Here is a 23,433-nt window from a genome sequence, read left to right as displayed (position 1 = left end):
GTCAAAGTCAAGTTCAGCTTTCGTTTAACGGATTGGCACAAGCATATTTGTCTCTTAGCAATTATTACTGCTGTTTATATCAGGCCACTGGAATTTCACTCTGCCAGCTTCTCCCTACTGGAAGATGATCTACTGTTCCCTTTAGAAAGCATCTGTCTCCATTAATGTAAGGAAAAGTGTGGTGTGCTAATCTGGAGAAGGAATGGCACCTTCTGCACTACAGTGTTGGCGTGAATGTGATCTCCTATCCCATGTTCTCTTCTAATGTCACCCGAACCGAGTACCTCAGGGTCAGGGAATAGGTCTGTATTCTGTATAAATATGTGGGTATAATAATACATAATGAATTATTTTTGACTGTGTAGCTTTAAATATATTGTCCGTATGCTTTCATTATAACCATCTTGGTCTCCTCCTCTCAATGTTTACTAGTTCTGCATCATTTCCCTTCCACTTCTTAGGAAGGGAGCATGGTTGCAAAAAGACCACGATGCATACTTGTATGTAATTGCTCAGTCTCATGGGGTTCAGCCAGGCAACTCATATACATAAAGTTAAATACATGCATATGCCTGGGGTCTGTCTTCCTGAGCTTGCTAGGCTTGGGGCATTCACTCTGCCTCCAAATCTCTATCCACCTTTAATGAGCTGTATAAATAAATACAAAGTACTCCTGTTCCATATCCATAAAAATATATTTTATTAGCTGAGAGGTATACAATAATAGAAGAGATCAGACCCATCCGATGTTTTAGGCAGCTGTGGGAGGACAGGACAAGTAGCTGCTTCCAAGTGGCTGACGGATCTGAGGCCCCAGCAAGACAGATTTGTAGGTTAACTGTGATAAATGATCTTTGGCTTCACTGACTAAAGCGAGGTCACCCTTCTTGGGGCACTGCCTGCATGCTGCAACCTTGCAGCAAATTCTTGTTGAAGTACTGTGCAAACAGACCAGTTCTTATTTACATTAGAATGAAATTAAGACTTCTCAAACCTGAGATGATAAAATAATGGACAAGGGGGTAGAGATTTATAAGGCAGTGCTAATGTTTATTTACTGGAACTTTGTTCTGGTGTGGGCTTTTTTTATTGTTTGTTTGCAAAAGGCATCTTGGATTGTTTTTTTTTCTGTAGTCACTTAAGAAGGGACAATAGGAAAACTTTGTTTACTGCCCTATTGGCTGTACCCACTGACAAATTTGAAATTCAGTTTGGGGTCTTTTTCTGTGGAGCATTTTTTGCTTGGATTTCTTTGGAGAGAAGCAATCCAGGTTGTCAAGGGTGGGAGGAGGAAAAGCAGAAAGCTTTTGACTGCATTGTGTGCCAAAGGTTTATTTCAGCTATTTCTATGTGGGGTCTCTTTGGTTTGGGGTGGTTTTTTTTTTGGGGGGGTGGGGTGGTGGTGGTGGTGAGGGGTGTATTCCCTCCTCCTCTTTTTTTTTTTTTTTTTGGCTTATGTCCAGCCAGTGAGGAAATAAATATGTGAAGAAAGAATGCTACGGAATGTTAACTCTGCTGCCGTATTTTCTTCCTTTTATCATGCCCCAAGATTCAGTGAAGTTGATATAAATTCACCATGCCTTCTTTTAAAAAGCATAACAGAAAGGCATTCTTCCTTTAAGAGTCAGACTGTAAAAGGTGATTTTCTTTCACTCAGTTTGGTTTAAGCCTGTAAAAAGCATTAAGTGAAAAATCTGATATATTTGTTAGGGCATTTATTGCATTACTAACTTATATTTTCAGTTCTCAGTGAAAGGTTTATAGAGAACATAAACCTTGAAGAGTTTTTGTTCAGGATTAAAGATATATTTTCTCCATTTTCTGGTGAAATAATAGCTCATAAAATGATTGGGGTGTTAGCAATTATTTTTAGGTCTATTTATTTTCCAAGGATATTCTGTTCAGCTTGCTGAGGTTCACAAAGAAGGCCTTTAAAAACACCCTCCTTGATCAGAAGATGCATGCCCTTTAAAGAATTTCAAAATAAACAAAAGCTTCTGATTAGAAGTTGCCACCATGTTGTTGTTCTTCATTAATTGCGTTTACAGCAAACAAAAATCTTCCAGTAAACTATAAATCTAGTATGTTCAGTAGTAGTTTGTTGTGGAGGAAGTAATACACAGTGTCTTTCATAATTCATATTTTTAATACTGAGCTAATTTGTATGCTGAAAGAATTAAAATAGCTGATTGGTGGTGGCATGTAAAATAATAAAAGAAATTATGTGGCTGTATTTTTTCTGGGGCAAAATAGTAAGGCATGTTCTGATTAAAATTTCTTAGGAATTTCTTTTCTCTGGGAAATACCTGTATCTGAGAGAAACTGCTGAGAACTATGGGGAATAATGTGAAATACTTCAGGAATTCATCTTTTAGTTTAGAGAATTAGTTGTTGCTTCAATCAGTAGAAGACTACCCAGCAGTCATGTTGTCTGGAGTATTACAACCTCAGAATTCCCAGGAACTGAGCAAGTTACATCATCATACCACGGAAAAACACATTCTCAGTGGATTAGAGTATGTTGTCACTGGATATTTGTTGTGTATTTGCTGTTTAACTAAGCTTACTTTTCTTCTCTTTAATGTCTGCCATGCAGAGTTCATAGTTCTTGCTCCATTTGACATTCCAGCATATACTGTCCTGGTAAGAAGATACCTAATATCAAATTTAAACCTTGTTCAGTATCAAAATTATATCAGACAAGTGGGGGAAATATCTCCATGCCTTAAGCTTTCCTTGGTTAGTACTGGGTTTCTTTGAAAGGTTTCATAGCCCAGGATATTTATTCTGAGGCATCAGAGCAAGAGCTAGCCCAGATACATGTCAGGCTATAGAAGGACAAAACCCAGGATACTGTTAAGTCTCTAGTATATCAACCGGTTTTCTTTAAGCTTAGCATTTAAAGCTCAAATCAACCAAATTAAATGTTATTAAGGTGCGTTCCGTAAGGGTGTTAATATTCTGCTTCCTATATGAAGTACAACTTTCAAGCCGGGTATCACAGGCAGTGTTGTGTTGTGGAAAGACATTAATCCATCTGAAAATTTAGTGCAGAAAAGAATGAGGGAGAAAGAGACTCATACCCAAGTTTTTGTCTTGAGTTACATTCAGTGATGACATATATAAATGATTTTATGATCTATTTATGACTGAGTTTGATGGCCATTGACAAATGTGAATTGCCATGAGAGGTTGGATTGTCTAGCTGCATTGTCTAGCTTAGGTGTGACCAACTAAGTCTCTAAGCCTCATGTGACTCATGAGCAGTTTAAATAAGCGCTTTAATTCTCCATTCTGAGGAGTTTAGGAGCTGCAACTATAATTACACTTTATCCATTGGGTCAGTAGATTCTTCTAAAGATTTACCAAGTGTATAAAAATTATATACCTAGAGTTAAATCCATGTTAATTAAAAAAGGGGAAAAAGACACCCCCCAAAAAAACACCCAAACCCAACAAACCTAGTTGCCTATATAGTTAGAACCTTCATTTGTTACAGTCACTTTTTTCATGAAACACTATTCCTCTTGGCTGCTTTCCAGCTAATGGCATCTGTGCAACTATCAAGTGAGAATTAGTTCAGATGGGTCAGGGTTATTATTACCTTCCTGGAATGTGCTGAATGAACTTACCTCCACAGCTTTCCTGATGGGCCTCTGACCTCTTTTACATGTATGTTAACAGCAATACCAAAGAACCAAACACTGGTACTTGTATCTCTGGTCCGTATCAGTGAATACTTATCACAACTCTTATTTTAATAATAAAGATTTTCAGCAGCTTTTCATTACTTCAGCTGATGAGACTGTTGATGCTGTGGTATGGTAATATCTAAAAGGGCTCAAACTGATTTCTAAATTTTCAAAGAGATCATTTCATACACCTTTATGGAAACTGTGAAGGTCTTAAGACTGTGGAGCGCAGTGTTGTGCAGGAGCAGAGAGCAAGGATAGATGCTGGGAGCAGGATAGCCACGTTAGTGCAGGAGTTCCCCCAGCATAGCTCATCTAAGAAGCCGAAGCGAGATGTTGCCCTAATGTGGCGATCTTGTTTCTAGTGAGGTACTGAGCTAGAAGACTACACAATTAAACTGATGGCCTAGAGAGTCTGGGGCCCATCCATTCCTGCCCTGCATGTATAGAGAGCTCAGCATTTCTGAATCTAAACTGCTGTCAGCACCTCAATTTAGGAAGAGCAAGAGGGATATTGGGTATTTGGAGACATGCCTCTCCTAAAGAGTGTGCACCACCCAGCATGACATTAAGAATGCCTCTGGCAATCCCATGTAGCCATGGGAGACAATCCTGACACTGAAATGTGGTTCCTGTGGCGGTGTTTGACTGTAATGTTTGCTGTATAGTGTGGCTTGAAGTACCTCGACACTGAGCTGTAGAGCAAACTCTGTATTTTGTGATTGATCAGCAACAAGTAAAACCCTGCTTCAGTGAGCCTTCAAAAGCTTTTGTCTTGCTTTGTTCATCAGTTTTAGTCCTCAGTACCCTCTGTGTAAAACACTGAGGAAAATGGTAACATCTTTACTCCGTTAGATTCTCGTCTTGAGGTGCTGCTTTATGCCTTCATCTGTATCAAAAGCTAAAAGCATCGCATCAAAACTTGCGTTCACTTGTTGCGGTGGTTTCATGATGGCTAAATAATCTCTGCAACAGCTCCGTGGAGGCACACCAGGCGTGTTAGGGAAGCAGCTCCTGCACGCTAGAGCTGGCACGTCAGGTCTTTGAAGACAGTAGGTGTTCTCAGCATGGCTGTAACAACAGAAAAGGCTGTTGATAGTTAGTAAAAAGGAAATGTTACTTAAGGTAGGCCCTGCTCCAATTTGTGTGCTGCATAGCAGCTGCTAGTGGGGTTGTGTGCTTATTCAGAGGTGCAAAAGTATCAAGGCACATGAGGTCATGTCCGTATCGGCAGGTTGGAAGATGAAGGATTTGCAAGGAAGTCATTAACTCTAGTACATGGTAGTGTCACAGTTTTACATCAGAACTCAGGAGAGGCCTAAAGCCTGGGACAAGGGAGGAAGACTGACAGCCTCAAGCAGACTTGGATGAAAATGGGGAATATGGCTCTCGTGGCAATGGTAGATGAGATACCTGAGGTACTGTACAGAGACCTTCTTGATGGGACCATGGTGTCCTCTGTGAAACAAGCCACCTGGCCTGATTTGCATCAAGATGTGAAATTTTTAATTTATTCTCTTCATGCCATAAACTCTGCTACATGGTGTGATTGTTTGGGTTCACTGTGGTTTTGTCTTTCAGCGCTTCAGGTTGTAAGGGATTATTTAGAATAAAGAAGCACAGGGATGAGATTTCCAAAAGGAATTAGGTGCCTCACTCCTCTAGGCCATGATACAAACGCCAGGCAAGAAATGAATTAATGATAGGCTGATAGAGTCATATCTTTGCATGGAAAAATACGTGCAGTAAATGATTTTTGCTTTTGGAATTATTTACTTCATGCTGTTAGGAGTATATAGCCAGCATATTATCTCCATTTGTTTTAATGCCCATTTGTCTTAATTATTAATGTGAATTTGATCTGCCTTCTTCACTGCATTTAAAAGCAAGTCACCCCAAGTTCAGAAGTTCACTGCACATGCCCAAAACTTTTTTTTTCTCAAGAGCTTAAACCAAACTTCGGTGATTTTAGTCGTGTTCTGCTTGACCAAATACTGACCTTCCTCTGCAGTAGAAAGACATTTAAGCCTGTTTTCTGAAATTAAATCAAATTCTTGTAATCCAATGAGATTTACAACTCTTCAAGTCCAGTCAGATTCATGGATGTTTAAACTGAGACAGGTTCATGTGGTGTTTGTTTTTCTTGAGCTAAGGCCGTATATAGCTTTTGGGATTAAGTTGAAAATCAAAGTGTTTCACAAATGTCATCAGGGTGGGTGTGTAAAAATATTCCCAGTATTTCTCAAAACAATATCTACATACTATTTAATACTCGTTGCCAAAGGTTTCTCTGTATTCTGCTGTACACCACCTATTCTTAAGCTATGTATGCTGTCATGGCTAGTAACTATTCCTCAGTGATTAGTGTGACAGTAAGTGAAGCGTGAATATTGAGACTTGCCATATCATGCATGCCAAGTTCCTATATGGCCCAACTGCTGTGAGACAAAACATGCTATTATGTTGTAGACACAAAGCCATATTGTATGAAATTCCATCCTGTCACATACTGGAGGAGGTGTGTTTAAAAATCAAATCTTTTTTTTTGTCTTTAGCTCTTTTTGTTAACTTCTTTGTATTAGGTACTTAACTACTGAACCCAATCAGAAAATCCAGGCTTTGTTTCAACTTAGACAAATTGTTAATGTTTAAAGGAGGAGATTTTAAAGAGACTGTTGGAAAATTTTAAAAAAATAAAAATAAAGGAAAGAAACAAACCCAACATTCTGAGTTTCCAGACCACTGAGGTTATGCACTAAATGGGTTTCTCCAAACAATTCTGATGTTGTAGATGTAATTCAGTTACGTGATCATAGAGTGCATTTTTCATAAGTAAAAGAATAGCTTGTCTTTAAACAAAGAAGCAAAATTAGTCATGCATTCTGCTAAGGCATTGGTTTTAAGACCAACAACCTTAGGAGCCCACATGCATGTGCCATTTTCACTGTCTGCTGATTTCCAGAAGTGACCTTCGCAGCAGACATGGGTTTTTGATGGTCATCTTAGGCCTGTAGTACACAGGAGGAGACGCTTGATCGTTGTGGTCCCTTCTGAGTTTGAAATCTATAAATGTTTGGGATCATAATACTAATAATGTAGCAACTGGAATCTTCAAAGCACTGTAGAAACACCTAACCTACACACACCACCCCAGCACTACTCAAAGTATTATCAGGGCAGGTAAATGTAATAATTATAGCATGTTGCACTATTTCTGCAGGCTGTGCAATGAGTTTAGTCTTTATTTATTAATTATAAAACCAGTCCTAATTTTGACTTATTTATTCACAATTATTTCATTAGTTGATGTGATTATGTTGCAGCTCTAGATATTTTTGTTGGATTTATATTGTATTATATATAGTCTGCTAATTACTTGGTACAGATTTTTGACTTCTTGGTTCATCTCAGTAAACAGGTATCTTTTTCGTTTCTAAACCAGAGTCCTGGTTCTGGCCAGGCCAGAGTTAGCTTCCCCAAGCAGCCAGCACAGGGGAGCTGAGTTAGCCCAGGCTGTTTTCCACACCACCTGACATCACTCCCCCATAAAAGGGGCTGGTCAAGGAGGGGTGCTACTGGGTGCTTCCAGTGTGGCCGAGGCATTGGGTCAGTCCTCAGCTGTGCAATACGTACTCTGTTAGCATTGGGTTGGTAAGGGACTCTGTGTTATCACTAGGTCTGAGTGTAATTTGCTGTGGGTTGTGTTGTTATCGTTCCCCTTTCATGGTGATTTTATTAGTAACTGGCCTTATCCTAACACTTCAGGCTCTGTCTGTTCCTCTTCTGGGAGTGAGCGAGTGGCGTGTGGTGCTCGGCCACTACTTGGGGCTGAACTACGTCAACTGGGAAGGTGACTATGGCTTCCTAAACTGTTACCACTCAAAATATTTTCAATTTCTATTGGTTAATCTTGATTTTCTTGCCAAAGCAAAACCTTCTTGCAGTATGTCAGGTGACCATTAATACAGTCACAATGTCAGGGCTACTCTGTTGAAGAGCGTGGACGAATTAAGTTATCCACAATTTCACCTGCAATTCAGAATTCATTAATGTTTGAATGTTCTTTTCTTTTGCTTTGCCTTACTTAATTAGCATCTTCACTACACCTGTGGATCAGCTAAACGATGGTTCAATTCTTATATCAGAGGGTAACATTTCACTAATATAAGTAACCTAATTTTTCTGACTTAAAGTAGCTTTCATTCAAGACAGAACAAGTTCACTGTGGCTCCTAAAAAGGATGCAGCTACCTCTACAGGGAGGAAAATACGTTGGTAAAAGATTTTCCAGGACCTCTGACCAAATAATTGATGCAGGACACAAGACAAGCCTCAAAGACTCAATACAATCACCAGTCCATGGAAACTTTGGATGTGTAGAAGAATTAATACCAATTCACCCTGGATATTTAGCCTTCATTTTCTTTTTCTTCGTTAAGGATAAACTTTTCTCCTGGTAGTTTGCAGTGTTCTGTAATGAACTTTCCTGTAATTTTTACAAAAGTTTAATGACATTTCTACAATCTGGTAACTTAAGGAGTCTGGAATTAATATAGTTTACAAGCAGCGACTGTTTCATGTAAGATGCCGTTATTTTGTCATGAACAGAAAATGAAAACAGAAAAAAACATGTCCATCAGAAACACTGATGCTCAGCGTGTGTTTAACCATAATGGCAATTCTAAAACCTAATCCTGGGAATTCTTTAAGATGCTGGCTGATGAGAAACAATCTCCTAAAGTGATCAGCATTTCTGAGCAATTCATTGCTGGGCAATTTCTGAAGAAATATCATGTCAGTTCTCAATAAAAGGTCAGATAGGGATGGTATTCATAAATTCCTACCTAGTATATAGTTGCTATAAGTTAAAAAGCCAGCGGCCAGTTTGTCTGAATGTTTACAAATACCAGCATATCATACAGATACCAGCACATCATTTAGTAGAGGTGCTTTTGCCCTTTTTTGGTTTTTTCCCCAGTGAGCATAATAAGGGCATGGGCAAAGTGTCAAGTCTGTGGCATTTATGACTTAAAAGTTCTCACTGTAATGCAAAGTTCTTTTACCATTTAGTGTTCTCAGCATTGTCTGTTCATTGTTGCAGGGATAGTTTTCACCTGTGCATACACTGATCCGCATAAGTTATGCCATGTCAGCGCAATAAGAGAGTAACCCTGTTTAGTCCATCTTCCTTGAATGGCATTCCCAACAGTCAGCTTGAGCTGAACAGCAATGAACATTTGCATGAAACATGCTGTAGGATTATTGATTTTAGGGGATAACATCATCTTTTTCAAATACTGCGGTATTTTGGACTGCGGTCTCCTCTATGTGTTTAGGGAAACCAGCACACTGAAGAATAGGAGACCTTTTGTACACTTTGGCATTTTTATCTGACAAGAAATCTTTACTGAGCAAAGGCATGGTTGAATTTACAATGTTACCTTCTAATAATAGCAAGTGAAGTCAATAAGATTCAGCACCTCTTTTCTACCTGCATATTGCAGTAACTTTGGTGGCTTTGGAAATGTGAGTGGCAGCTTTAGGTTACAAAATTTACGTTTTACACTTTCCTCTCTCCAAATCTATTATTTTTAGTTTATAGTTTCTCAGACTATTCTCAAGCATATAGTTCCCAGTAAAGTAATGAGTTTTCTCAGACTTCCTTAGGCACCTTAGAACAGATAATTATCTTGCAGTGTAATGCTTGCATTGTGTTAACACCTAATGAAGAATCAACCCCCTGCTGTGTGAATATATGAAAAAGTAAGAAGTCGGTACTTCCCAAAAGACAAGTGTCTTTATGAAATGATGGGTATGTTGCATGTGAAGCATCATTGGATTTTAAAATTTGATACTTCACAAAATTATGAGTACTGCTGTTATTTTAGGCTTGGATTTCATGGGTTTGGATTGTAATAACCATTTGTTTCCAGCACTGTAAATTTTCAGTCTGTTGGTATGCTCAATAAAATGTAATTGGAAGAATTGTAACAGTTGCTTTCAAGATGCTGTTGCTCATGATCCTTTAGTATACTAAGCAGGGCATACATGATATGGTATATTATATGCTCTATATTTGTAAAAAATGTGTAAATTTTGAACTGTCAATCCAGAAATAGTTCATTGTCTCCCTAACCCAAGGAATGTCTTTCCAGGTAGTCCTTCCAAAAGACTTTGTCTTTATCCTGGCTAGCAAGACTTGGTGTTTCAGCTGAGCTGACTGCAGATGGAATTAGTAAACAGAATGATGAGATTGTTTTTCAGAAAAACCTTCTTGTTTGTTTTTCAGGCTCAGCTATGTGAATCACGCAGAAGATCTAGCCTCTAAACTACTCCAGTGTTTCCCAAAGAACAGATTGTCAGCACAGGCAGCCCTGAGCCACGAGTATTTCAGTGATCTTCCCCCACGGCTATGGGAGTTAACTGATAGTAAGTATAACCAGCTCCGAATTGATTAAAAACAAAGACGCTAGTTCATAGAGATGCATATGTGTATGCTTACCCTCACATGCAGACAGCTTCATGTACATACACAGCCACACACAAAATACGTGAGTGTGATTGTGTAGTTTGAAATTACATAGTTAGCTTGACACAGGATAAAATGGATTCTTCTTTTTTTTTTTTTGCTATCTCTGCTCTGCAGTCTGCAGCCAGCTATCTTTGTATTTGATTATGTGTGCAGCCAAGAGAATTATCTGAATTGTCATAAAGCAAAAGGAAAAATACAATTTACATATTTAGTGCTTTTCACTTTATAACATACAGTACTTCTTAACTAGCTGCAGCATACAGGATAAAAATCCAGCCGTGTTTGATTCACAGAAGCTCTATCTGTTACAACAGTAACCTTTAAGAAAGGACTCGGCATTCAGAAGTCTGAGAAACACAAAGTAGACAATCAATTAATTTGCTGAATTAGACTATGCAAGGAGAGGATGGCAGGTGATATTAACTAAGAATGCTTTCAGTATTTACATACATCTTTTTACTTCTTTTATTAAATAAATGCATTCCAGTTGACTTGGCAAAAGTGTTCCTATCATCATGTATGCTATCAGTTATCTATCATCTCCTTAATAATTCTAAATAATTTTCCAGTGTTAAAAGCACACTGCTATTTATTCTGGGGAAAATACTACCATGCAGGATATTTTTGATTCAGAGAAGGTTCTGTTATTAAAAATAGGTTTCATAGGGGAATAGCAATCAGCATTTTGCTTTAACTCGGTGTGGTCAAGACAAGCATGTTTGTGTTACAATAACATATGTTATTTTCTTCTTTCAAACATGCATCCATTAGCAAAAGATCTAAAATCCTGTACTCTGAGGTGAAAAGGTCAGGGATGTAACAATGGTACATGTGTGTTTAACTGTGATTGATTTAAATGTTTGCTTGTAAAAACTGACCTCCCTTTCTGAATATTAATCCACAATAGATTCTGTTTACATCCTTGTCAGTATAAAATCTTTTATCTTTCAAAAGTTGATCTTTTCCATCCTCCACAGCTGTGGTTGTGACATTTTGACCTGTTTCCATGGTCTGGCTGTCCAAGTACGCTACTTTGGACTGCTCTGAAGAGCACACCCCAGTCTGTAGAACATGAACATTAAAATCAAACCAGCACCGTTAATTTTTGTCCATCATTAGCTCTGTTGTGGACTGTGTTCTTGCTCTGCAATAAAGATTCCCAGTTTCCTCCCCTGCCATGCTAACCCACCATTCAGTTTGCTGACTGCGGTACTTTATAAGCTGAAAATTCAAAGGATGCAGTGTAAATTAAGGCTGCTGTTGAAACTCTGCCTTTGCTGAAACCGATGCAAAGAGATTCATTTCTTCGGGACTAATGAAACATCAAGAATGCCAGTTCATTTATCCTTTTTCCACTAAATGGAAAACAAAAATCACTCTGCAGTGGTGACATCTCAATCCTTCTGACTGTATGATTTAGTCTAGCCAGGATTTTGAATTCTGAATTCTGCAGTAGTACTTTTCTGTTAATATGGACTTATTACCCACTTGCCACTTAGTTTATCAGTCAGTGGTTAAATCCAGTTCTATCAGTGAAGTAAATGCCTACACATTATCACTCTGCAGCAGGCTGCCAACAGAGACAGTCTTGTCCTAGTCATTAACAAGCACAATGTATGCAGAACACCAGAGGGGAATTAAAACCACAAAAAATACCTCAGGGTGGTATTTTTAATATGAGAATTTAATTTGTAATTTCACAGATTAAGAATTTTGGCTGCATTAATCCTTTTATCAGCTCACAGCAGGTTATTTGCAGAAGCATAACCATAAGGCGATATTCATTGGCAGAAACACGTCTTTGCATAACGTTAAACATCAGGAGCAGTGAAACCTTTTGAAGGGGGGAGAATAAAGATGAAAAATCATTATATTTTAAAGCAAGGTTCTTCTAAATGCCTACAGTAAAATTTTGAGTTACAGAAAGACTATTTCTGTGTCTAGTAGATAATCATTATGAAGCATAAATCCAGATGCAAGGAAGGACAATCCCAGTATCAAATACTACAATCATTTCTATTTAGTACGACTTGGATATACTTGTAAACATATTTACAAAACAAAGAATTCATATAGTTTGGAGAGTTGAGAAAATGCTTACTGTGTAGTGAAATTACCAGGTTTTGTGATTCTAGTTCTCTGGGTTAATATTTTGCATTGGGAAACACTTGATTGTCAATTAAATGTAGGTATAAACATGTTGACTCTTTATGCGTAACAGAGGTGTGTGTAGACACAAAATCTGCTGTCTCCTAATCAAGGCACCACTGTGATTTTGCAAATCTCCGTAGTGAATTGTATTCATCTTGGAATATATTTTGTTCAATTTGGTCCTAGTGCTGAATTGCAGATTTAGGGATTTAGCACAAATAACCAAGAAAAGACTTGCAGATGAGGAGGAAGAAAAGCAGGGGGGGTGTGAAAAAAAAGCAGTTAATAATTTTCCATCAAAAAATGTTTCTTTGGAATCACAGTATTTCACAAAAGTATGGTGGCTATGTCTACACTGAAAAAGTAAAAAGTGTTTCACTTTCTCGTCTCAATTGGCTTTATTACTCTGTATTTATATTCTTTACAATATTCTATAGGATAAAATGTTGATCTTGTGTTTTATTTTAAAAATGTTTATAAACTGAGTTGATGTGAGAAGCTCTTTTTTATTAATTTGGATTGGTTTCAAGGCATCATTTCAATTGGGTTGGAAGTTCAGTTTCTAGATAAGTTCTGTCTAACATCTAGCCACTCAGTTTTTAAAAATAATACATTAAAAAGGTGAGGATTGTGCAGTTCTGCTAAACACATCTTGTCTGGGAATACCCTAAATTTATGAAGCAATGTAGCCTTTGTTCCTCTCAGGGCTGAGCAATAATCTATCGATTAACCCCTTTTACTAAATATGTGTATTTGCTATTTTCTATTTTTTTTTAAAACACAAACTTTTCTGCCTTGAGAGCTCATACTGGTTTATTTTAATAAAATATATGCCATTCATAATGTACGATAGCAGAATATCAAATGCAAATTAAGATATCAGAAATACAGTGGGAAGATCTTGTGCGTAAAAGAATAGCCAGGGCTTTCAAAGTCATCAAGATGAAGGAGTAGCTCCAAAAACTTACATCTTGCTAGTTGTTAGTGCAAAACCAAAGAAAACTCTTATGGCCCAAATCAGTTCTTTAATCAGTCTTATAACATTTCCTCATACAGTCGTGAAGTGGCAGCTCTCAGAGGATATTTTGATATGGACATTGGTTCTCAGAAGGTATTAAAAGTCAGTGACTTTTTCCCCCAGTTTGAGGCATCCTAAGTAAAAATGAGTTGTCATAGCATCAATGTGTGAGTCCTTAACCATTTGCCATTTTATCCCTGTGATTAATATCATCATGGCAAATAATAATTAGTTGCCTGGTAATACACAGAAATTGTCAAGGTTTTTCAAGCTCGTGCAGAAGGGTGTTGCTTTATATAAAAGCTTTTTGAGTTGCTTGGATGTTTTTAACAGGGTTAGTTGTCTTTAACAGTTAATAAAATGAGGTCAAACAAAATAGCTCACTTCTACTGGCATCAAGGTTTTGATGTAATGGTGATGTCAAATTATTGGAAAACCTTGCAGTGTTTTTTCACATTCTTATTTGTTTCTAAATGCTCTCAGAACAGACATTTGAATGTAGAATATTAATTACATAGCATTCTACATGAAAAGTAAACACACACAACATGGAAACTGTTTTTTTTAGAAGATGCATACAATTAACTGTTTGCATCATACAGCTTCCAACATAATGCATGCAGCTTCTTTCCAGGAATTCCAGAATTTTTACAGTGTTTACTTCCACAAATAAGTGGTATATGTAAAAGCTGTGGATTTTTACTCAGTGTGGTGTTTGCCATGTATATTATCTAATTATTTTTAAATTGCTTCTTTTGTGGAAAAAAAGAAAATCAATCCATTTCTTACCTGCCACTCTCTTTTTTGCAGTGTCTTCTATTTTTACTGTACCGAATGTAAGATTACAGCCAGAGACTGGAGAAAGCATGAGAGTCTTTGGAAAAAACAATAGTTATGGCAAAGGTGTATCAAACAGCAAACATTGAAAGATACCTACGCTCACAACCGATAATGCAGGTAAGACATGATTATTGGGAGATTTATTGGAAAATGCTCCTTTCTCCTTAGAGAAACAAAATATCAAATATTACCTTGCTCACATTCAGGGAGATAATCTGTTTTTGCAGTACGCGTGGTCAATATGAAGACTGAAAGTTCGTGGCCTTGTGGGCAGGATCAGTGTCCCTGAGAATACTGCAGAAGTTGGTGTCAGCAGATAAAACACTAGGTTGCCTTTAATTTGGACTGATATTTTTTTTTTCCCCCTGCTAGGTATGGAGAGATAATATACCTTTTGCCAGTTCTGTTGTTAAACTTTGGGGCAGGGAGAAGAAATGATTCTTTTGGTAGGTTTGGTAGCCTTGATAGCAGAAGGCAGTTCTTAATATAGACAGAGGAGCTCTCATATTAATGAATTTGAATCTATCACTGCATCTATTAGAACTGGTTTTGGTCTTCAATGGCTTTCATTCAGTACCCCATCTTTTTAACCCAAGGTATTCATCAATTAAATGGTGTGCTGTGTGACTTCAGATATTCTAAGAGTAAGACAGAACCTGAGAAGAGCAAGTGGGTAGAGAGGCTACTTTCCAAATTACAGTAAAGGGAATGGTGGTTACTATATCACAGCATTAACTCTCTTCTGCCAACGTGCATCATCACAGTGTTTGTTCAGTAAGATTTGCCAACTGATGGACTCTTCCAGATTACTAGTATTCCCTAGTAGAGCTGCTTTGCTTATTATGCTTCCCTAAAGAGTTTCACTCACAGTGTTTCACAAAATACCCAAAGTGCAGATTAATTTCATTCAAAAATTCAGGCCTGCTTTTTTTTTTAAGTCACAGTTGGTTTTGCACGTTGGGTCTACTATAACAGCTTGTTAGTTCTAGGAGCTGAGAGAAATGAACATGTACCTACTCCAAGGTATAGTCTCAGATAAATGTAGTTGATATTCTCATGAAGCCTGCCTTTAGATAACTCTGCTTGTTGTAATATCAGATAGAAGTTTCTCTAACATTTGGTTTTACTGTTGTATGTTTATGTGCAATTTTTATTTTTTTTTAACCCTGTAATGTTATGGAGGGTGTTTGCCTGACAAGCAGCAACTACTGAAAAACTGAAATTAATAGATTTAGGTCTTGACAGCCTGCCCCAGGTTTTGCACATGCTCTTTGCCAGCAAAACATTTAGGATTTTCTAATGTCAGAAATGAGGCTGCCTCACAGCAGTCTGTTTACATCTTTATTGACAAGCTAATCCCTACTTTTTCCTGGGGCTGTGTCCCTGCAGACATCTCTTCAACCTTGTCTGTTCTAACGTGACATATCATCCATCTAAAGTAAATTTAGAATGTGCCCATCTGTGCTAAAGACCTTTTGTGTGGAAGCTTACATACACAGTCTCCTTGCTCCTGTACAGAATCTCATTTCTGTCGCTTCTAAACAAATGTAATTTTTCATTTATACAATGTGCAATAGAAAGTTTGTATCTGCAAATGAGCATGTAAAATAGCACAGAAGAGAACCATTTGATCATTTGAGATATTTAAGCAGGTACAGATGACTTTTAAATTGTATATGTAAGCGGAAAGAGAGCGCCGCGTGTGCCTTCGCCCTGCGTTGCTGTGCTGCTGTGGTTGCTCACCCACAGCTTTAATAGAGAATAGCAGCTTTCATTGTTTAAGATCTGGAGCCACTTAACAAATGTCAACTTGTGACATGTACACCTTATTGATTACAGTCTTCCATCAGGGCTTAGGATTTTGTTGTGTTAGGTGCTTACAGTGCAATAATACATTGGTTGCTGGCTGTAGTGTTTGGCTTGTCATGTAAGGTGGGAGCAGCAGAAAATACTTGAAGAGTATGAGCACCAAACAGAAGTCCTCTTCTTACTTGTACAGCGTAGAGAGCTGAGGTGTAATAGCATGGAAATAGAATAGTGGGGGAGGCAGAAGAAATGTGGACATGGAATCTGGACCTGGATGAGGAATTGTTAGGATGGGTGGAAACCTTTAAAGGAATGACACATCAACTGAGAGGAAGTAAGAGTCAGTGTGGAGGCTGAAAGGAGTAGGGAGAAAAGATTGCAGTTTTGATAATGTGAAAAGGAGGTCTGGTGAAGGCTTAATGTGAAGAGCAGGTGGCTGTGATTTTATGCAGTCAAGCAGTGACTGGCTGGTAGGATGGATGTTCAGTGGTTAGAATGGACAAGTTAGCAGCCAAGTCAGTTATTCTAGCAGCACACTGGAGTTGCAGTAAGCAGGATAGTAGCATTAAGGAAGGGGTATTTATTACCAGATACTCAGTTAAAGTCTCCATTCACAAAGCTTGGTGAAGCAAAAAGATGCATTAAAAGCAAAAAGAAAGGTGACAGTAGCTCTACAGGGCCATGAAGTGAACAGGTAAGGGAGACAAGTAGAGATAGAGGGATGGAGGCAAACAATGCAAGCTGTTAAAATGTCAGCGAACACAATCAGATAACATGACAGCTAGTGCAGATGAAGGAAAATTAAAAGGTGCCAATATTGCAATGGAATAGATCAGATTATGAAAAAAACTGGTCAAATGCTTACAGCTCATCTCCTGGACAAGGCAGGTACATACGTGTTTTACCCATCTTCTTGAAATGACTTTATGCATAACTGGATGCGGTAGGGAAGTTAGAAAAGGCTGGAATATTCCAGTATCCATCAGGAAGCTGTCAAAGAGAAAAATTTTTAGGTAGTTGCTCTCTAAATCATCTAATGTGTGTGGAGGGGAATGGTTCTATTTTTTATATATTTTATCCATTTATACATTGTAAAAGAATTTATTAGAAGACACACGCGCGTGCGCACACAAAAAATCAAGCAAGGAGCCATCGTCAGTCACCTCCAGAACCTCAGTGGTGTTGAAGGAAATTCCTATCTCATGTCTTGTGTCTGCTCCTCTTTCCAAGTGTTCCTAATTTCCTTTTTTCAGGGTAGAATTCAGGAAATAAAGTCGAGAGTGACAAAAAAAGAAGCTGTGCTAAATCTTGCTGTCATAATTTAAGAAATTATTGCCTCCTGCTGTTCTCTCCATGCACACTTGCCAGACATTACTGCCCTAATAGGGTATCCAGTGAATTAAATCCTCCTTTCTTTAGGGTTCGGAAAACAAAGAGACTGTGCTTTGCCCAGAAGTGGCTGAGACATGGGCAAACATCATCATCATCTGCCGACTTTGGAAGCAGCAATTTCTGGCAGATCATTGAAAGGGAGGAACTACAGGCTGTGACTTTGTAAATGGCTCCATCATCATTTATTAAAGCTCATCTCCTGCCCTCAGAAACAGCTGCGAGGAGCAGCTTAAGAAATTGGTGCATCTCTGAGAATTTCTACTATCTTTAAAATACCATAGTGCTCCAGCTGCCTGTCTGCAGCATAGTGGCTTGCAAATCCAAAAACCTCCTTGAAACAGCAGTAACCTAGGACATGTTTCTGAAAACCTAGCTAATCCCTGTCAGGCTTGGGCTACTAATAGGGTCTTTGTGGACTACACTGTGTCATTGTCTTGGGCTCCAAGAGAGAGAGGGGGGGAGAGAGAGAAAACACATCATTTCAGTGCCCATGGGGGAAGAGCTGACATTTGAAGTTACCAAGGTCAATGTTGAGACTGCTCCCTGCTGGAGGAAATTAGCGAATGTGTGGTAATGAGCTCCATTTCACACAGGAGACTCTGTCAACAGTGAATTAGATGGGACCTTTGGAGAGAAAGGAAAAAAAAATCTTTCAGCCATATCCATGCACCTTTAAAGCTTTGTGATAAAGCAAAATGTTTTTATTTTGTACCTGATGGTTTTGTTTTCACTGATATTTTTTCCCCATAGGCAGGAAGCATCTCAGTAGAGGGATTCCCCATCTCTACTTATATTGCTGAGATATATTGCATACTGTATTCATCCATCCCTACAGATACTGTTTTAGCAAGACAAGAATGGGCCATAAGAAACTCTAGAGCTGTGTTTTCCTTTGGCCAGTGGAATACATACATGGCAAGAGCTTGTTTCTCTCTGGAGAAGGATGAGTCAAATTGTAATTGAAAAGACAAGGCATTACCCGATACCAGATAGCACGCGAGGTTTTCTCGTGGTGATTTATAATCCCTGGTTCCCATTGGTGGCCCAGAGACACAAGATGTGTTTCTGGCCTATTGTCTGCTTCCTGGAGCCGGCAGGGACAGCTTCATTCAGGATGGTAACACCATATGCTTTTAAAGTATTTAACCTGTATTACCATAATGAGATCCCCTGGCTTTCTAAATCTCTTTGACAATTCACTGGAGCAAAACAAAAAGTGGTCTTTATTTGTATTGCTTCACCACACGCACATGCATCCAAGCAATCCTGAATTTCAATCGCAGGATGCTGAATTCTTTCTTCTGTGACCATTTAAGCCAGCAACTGACACCAGCCCAGCCAATCGAAGTGGCAATGGCGTCATTTGGGTCAGCTCAGCCGTGTAAAACAGAATAAAGCTGAAGAGGTGACAGTTACCACTATAGCAGCAAAAAGTGCTGGTAACTGATTTCATTGCTTCTGAGCCCAGATGTTCAGCCACACAGAATCATGTAAAATTACCTTGTTCTCTTTGTAAGCTAGGCAGGTGAATGTTGTTGCATCCCCATCCAAATAGTTTCATTTTTGTCTGTCATCTTCAGTTTTAAGTTTACAAATTGTCTAAGAGTGCCTCTTCAGCACTGCTGTGTGGGAACATATTTTCTACCTGCTTTTCCCTAGTTGAGCCACAGGGTACCTATCGTCCGGCAGCATACGGGTCCAGCAGTCAGTACTGAAAAGGCATTCTCATTCACTGTTTCTCTGCATTTACTCTGTCCCAGGTATCTCAGTGTTGCTGAATCACCGTGGAAAACCATATACTGTGCTTCTAAGACTTCATGTCTCCAGCTTCAGGGGATAAAACTGTAGCAATTACAGTGGAGAAAGGTCTTTATAAAAGAGAAATTCAGGGCTGAGTTTCTGTGTGTCAGCCAGATTTTGTCATTGTTGATTTAATCAAAAGCTGAAAGTAACCAGTAGTGCTTTTTAGGTGTGAGATCTTGAAATTCAGTGTAAACCCAGCTTGGGAGAGAAAAGCAGAGTTATAAAAGCACAGCAGTTAATAGTGCCATTTTAAAATGCACTTTCTTTTTTTAATAGATGGATTCAAATAGATGTGTACAAACAGTCATTGTGCTGCCGCAGTTGAAAAGATGGAGGCCTAAGCGTTGAAGATGGGAGGTTTAAATTTCTCTTGCATCTTTTAGTGCCAGACAATGTCTGTACATGAATGTTGAGGGTCACTTTAATTATTTAGCTAATACTGGATTTGCATAAATTGGCTTTCTGAAAAGGCTAATAAGATGCAGTTGTGGTGGGCAGCTGAAAGCAATTTGGGTTTGAGTCCAGTAATGACAGTACTAAAAAGAGTTGAAATTGTAACATCAATTTTGTAAAATGTTAAATTAGTATTAAGCTGTGAAAGATGACTGCAGGATCCAAGATATTTTTTGGCTTTCTAATACTTTTAGTGCCATTATTTTCATATGTTAACAACATAATGGTTTTATGAGTCTGTTCCAGCTGTGCTTTACTTAATATCAAAGACTAAGATCACCACACTGATAGAATATGCCCTAAATTTAACACACAAGGGAAAAACTCCAGGCATTCTCCTCTTGATATCTAAGAATTTATTATCTTGTTCCTATTAGTCTAAAATGAGAGTTATAGGCTGAATTCCGCCCTCTATTCAGCCATAAAGAAAAGCCCACTGTATTCAGTAGACTCTGCGCAGAAGGTGAAATGGACTGAGCAAATAACTGGCTGGTGCAAGGCTGCCTTTATATAAATGCCCACCTCCCTTGGTGGCACACAGTGACTGAGGATCGAGCAACTGTCCCTACAGAAGTCCACTGGGTCTCCCAGTAGGGAACCTGCTACCTGGTCAGGGAATTGGTGGGACTTGAAAACACCTTCCGTGATGTTGCTGTGTCCGTCCTGTGATAGCTCGCCTTGTCTCTCACTTGTCAGTGTAAGTCAGGGGTATGCAGTCTTGTGTGTTTCATGATAAAAATCCTTATTCAGAGTTGGTAATGTAAATGCATAGAGGTACAGAAAGTGAATGAGTGAAGGCCTTCTTGGGGGCTTGCTAAGCCAGCTAACAGTGGTGCCAAGGGCCTGGAAAAATTTTGGAGGAGAGGTAGGTTGTGAGTTTCTTTAGCAGTGAAGGAAGAAAAGGAAAAGAAAGGAAGCAGGACAGAGAGGAGAACTTCTCATTTAGTATTACCTACTGTGCTTGGGAGGACAAGATTTTGCAAGCACCATGGCTAGGAGACATTGACGTCTTCCTTGCAGTGATACACTCCATGCTATTCTGTGGGAAATGAGTGACTACATACTTACTGGCATGACTTGAATTTTTGAGTTGCAACGTTTCACGGCCACTTCACTGCAGGGCTGGCAGAAGAAAAAGGAAGCGTTACTTCTTTAACGGATGAACTTTTGTCAGGAGACAATATCATATTTTCTTGTGCCATTGCATAGTCTGGAGCCTATTTTCAGTTGATTGCAAATGCATGGTAACTTGCCTTCAGTGCTGCAAAGATTCATTTTCAAATAATTTTTAGTGTAGTGGTTTTTAATTTAACAGTTGCTTATGCTGTAGGAAAGATATTAGTGATATTTGCATGAATGTATGTGCTCAGTTGCAGCGGTGTTTATCTGTCTTTCCAGTTTGTTTGTTCTCAAATTTAGGAGATGGAAGGTGGAATCCTCTGTGCCGTAAGCGTGCTGTATTGTATTATTAATATTAGGACAGCAGGCGATTCCCACTAGAGGGTCTTTGTGGTCTGTTGATGCTTTAAGAACTGTTTAGGCATGAAAGGCCATTTGAGTTGCAGTGGGCTGATAGTCTGGGGTGACGTTTGAATGCAGAGAGGACAATGTACAAATGACAATGACCGGGAGGGGGGGAGGCAAAAGCGGGTCTAAACTCTCCCTATTCTCCCATGGACAGTCACCTCTCCTTTAGGATTATTTCCTCACGTGACTCCTCAGTTAGGCTTTGTCTGGGAGGAAAAGTGGAATCACTGAAGGGGAGAAACTGAGGTTTCCAGACAAAGCAGAGGCTTCCAGTGCTGACACATGGCCCGTAACCCAGAGAGACAGCAAAGCTAATGAGAGGCATCGCCTCTCTGGCATCACTTGCAGCATTCAGAATTAACAGAACATTTTACTTTCAGCCAAATCATAAACAAAAAATGAATTTTAGTAATGCCATATACCAGAATTGTTTCCGTGGAGAGTGAGCTTTGTGTTGCTATTTTGAGACTGTAGTTTACATTGCCTGATACTCTAGGAAACAAAGAAGCTGAACCAACCGCTGCAAAATTGGCTCTGAAGGCAACAGCCATTAAAGTAAATGTGCACTGAATATTCCTGGTTGGGGGGAGATTCTTGCCTAAAAATGCAGCAGTAGTTTACATCTCAGTTAATAAAAATACACAATAAAAGTAATCATGGGTGATCATTCTCTGCCATTAGTACCTAGCTATTAAATCTCTACAGCCATTTCTGAAACCACCTTTTAACGTTAATGTAAGGGCTGATTTTGCATTATATTTTCTGGCACGTGTGTTGTAACAATACAGTCACAGCATGCATTATCCTGCTATAGGCCTTTTTATTTAAGTTTCCTCCCTGAAATTTTTGTTGTACGATTGCTTTTAAACCTCTCTTGTTCCGTATGTGCATTGCACATGCATTAAAATCCAGCTAGCTTGCAGTCCACCTGCTAAGTTTGATTAAGAATGAAACTAGTTATCCAAGGGCAAAGAAAATCAGCACAATTAAATCTGTCCTTGTGTGCTTGGTAGATGCATCAGTAAGTAATCTGTCACACCATACAATGAACAAAATGACTGAGTCATTACCGTGACTCTGCTTGGTTTCAGCCCGCAAAGTCACATCTAGACTATGTAGATACTGTATTTGTTGTTTTATGTATCTGTGTGCAGACACGTGTAAATACAGAGGTGTAAATGTTGCCAGCATTTAAATTAGGTTAAAAATGCTATTTATGGCTAGCATCAGCAACAAAAAAATATTCATAATCATCCCTAGGTGAAGACACTCATTTAACGAGCTTACAGCTCCTAATTAATTCTGTAAAGAACGCCATTTGGCAGAGCAGAATTATGAGGTTTGCATATTGATGGTGGCAGGGAAAAATATATCTGTTTTCTATTTATACGGTAAAATTAACTTGTGTTCTTCAGAAAATGGCACATCTCGGAGGTATTGCTCTCAAAATGATCTCAGGGTGGAAAGAAATCAGTAATTACAGCACCAGGCATTCAGTTCTGTCCTAATTTTCCCACCAGTTTTTCAATGTTTCAGCTGCCTCAGAGACTTAAAGTACTCTCATTAGGTAGCTGCAGAGGCTGCCTGCATGCCTACTCCATCACTCTCTCACTAGCTTTCTCTCTCGCTCCCCCTCTCTAGCTCTCCCTCTTTTTTTTCCCCCTCCTGCCTTGGGAGTGACTGTGAAGATCATTTGCTGGCATGATTGGCAGGTTAGAGGATTCGATCAGATGAGTTCCTCTTAGTGCAGGTCAAAAAGGCTAGTTAGCAGGAGCTGTCGAAAAATGCCAGCAGCATTCGAAATGGGAAATGTCATGACTTCGAGGCAGGGGGTGCCACCTGGAACAGAAAGCCCCCAGCTCATTAGCAAGTTACAGGATGCAAGCTTAACTGGAGGGAGCAGAGGAGGAAAGATAATACCCAATAGGGAAAATTATTGTGAAGTGGAATTGATTTCATGTATAATTTGTTTATCACTAGAGGGGACAAATGCTGTCCTCCTGACATGTGCGGAGGAGTGTGGACTATGAATGAAGCAACTTAGCATAATCTCCAGGTTGAGCTCCGGATTTAAAGAATGCCAACTTCTTTCTTCCCAACTGTGGAAATGATCGGGTCATGTTGTATTAATTAAACCTGACATACTCTCAAATGGTTTATCTGGGCAATTTTAGCAATTTAACAAAACCTGGTAGATATGAGCTGCATTCATTATTAACA

General features: G+C 38.9%; 1 protein-coding gene across 2 annotated transcripts in view; it reads left to right on the top strand.

Annotated features, from left to right (window-relative positions):
* Positions 1-14,318, top strand: part of CDK14 (cyclin dependent kinase 14) — a gene marked incomplete at both ends in the record, with an annotated part of 247,792 nt that extends 233,474 nt beyond the window's left edge. For both annotated transcript variants that reach the window (XM_084260301.1, XM_084260302.1), the window contains 2 exons: positions 9,981-10,120; positions 14,203-14,318. In XM_084260301.1, the coding sequence (XP_084116427.1) occupies positions 9,981-10,120; positions 14,203-14,318 (256 nt within the window). The remainder of the gene's footprint in view (positions 1-9,980; positions 10,121-14,202) is intronic.
* Positions 14,319-23,433: the final 9,115 nt, after the last annotated feature.

The sequence above is a fragment of the Gallinula chloropus genome (genome assembly GCF_964237585.1).
Source record: "Gallinula chloropus genome assembly, chromosome: 2".
In the NCBI taxonomy this organism is placed as follows: Eukaryota; Metazoa; Chordata; class Aves; order Gruiformes; family Rallidae; genus Gallinula; species Gallinula chloropus.
The sequence above is the reverse complement of the archived record's forward strand: the minus strand, read 5'-3'. Positions and strand labels throughout refer to the sequence as shown.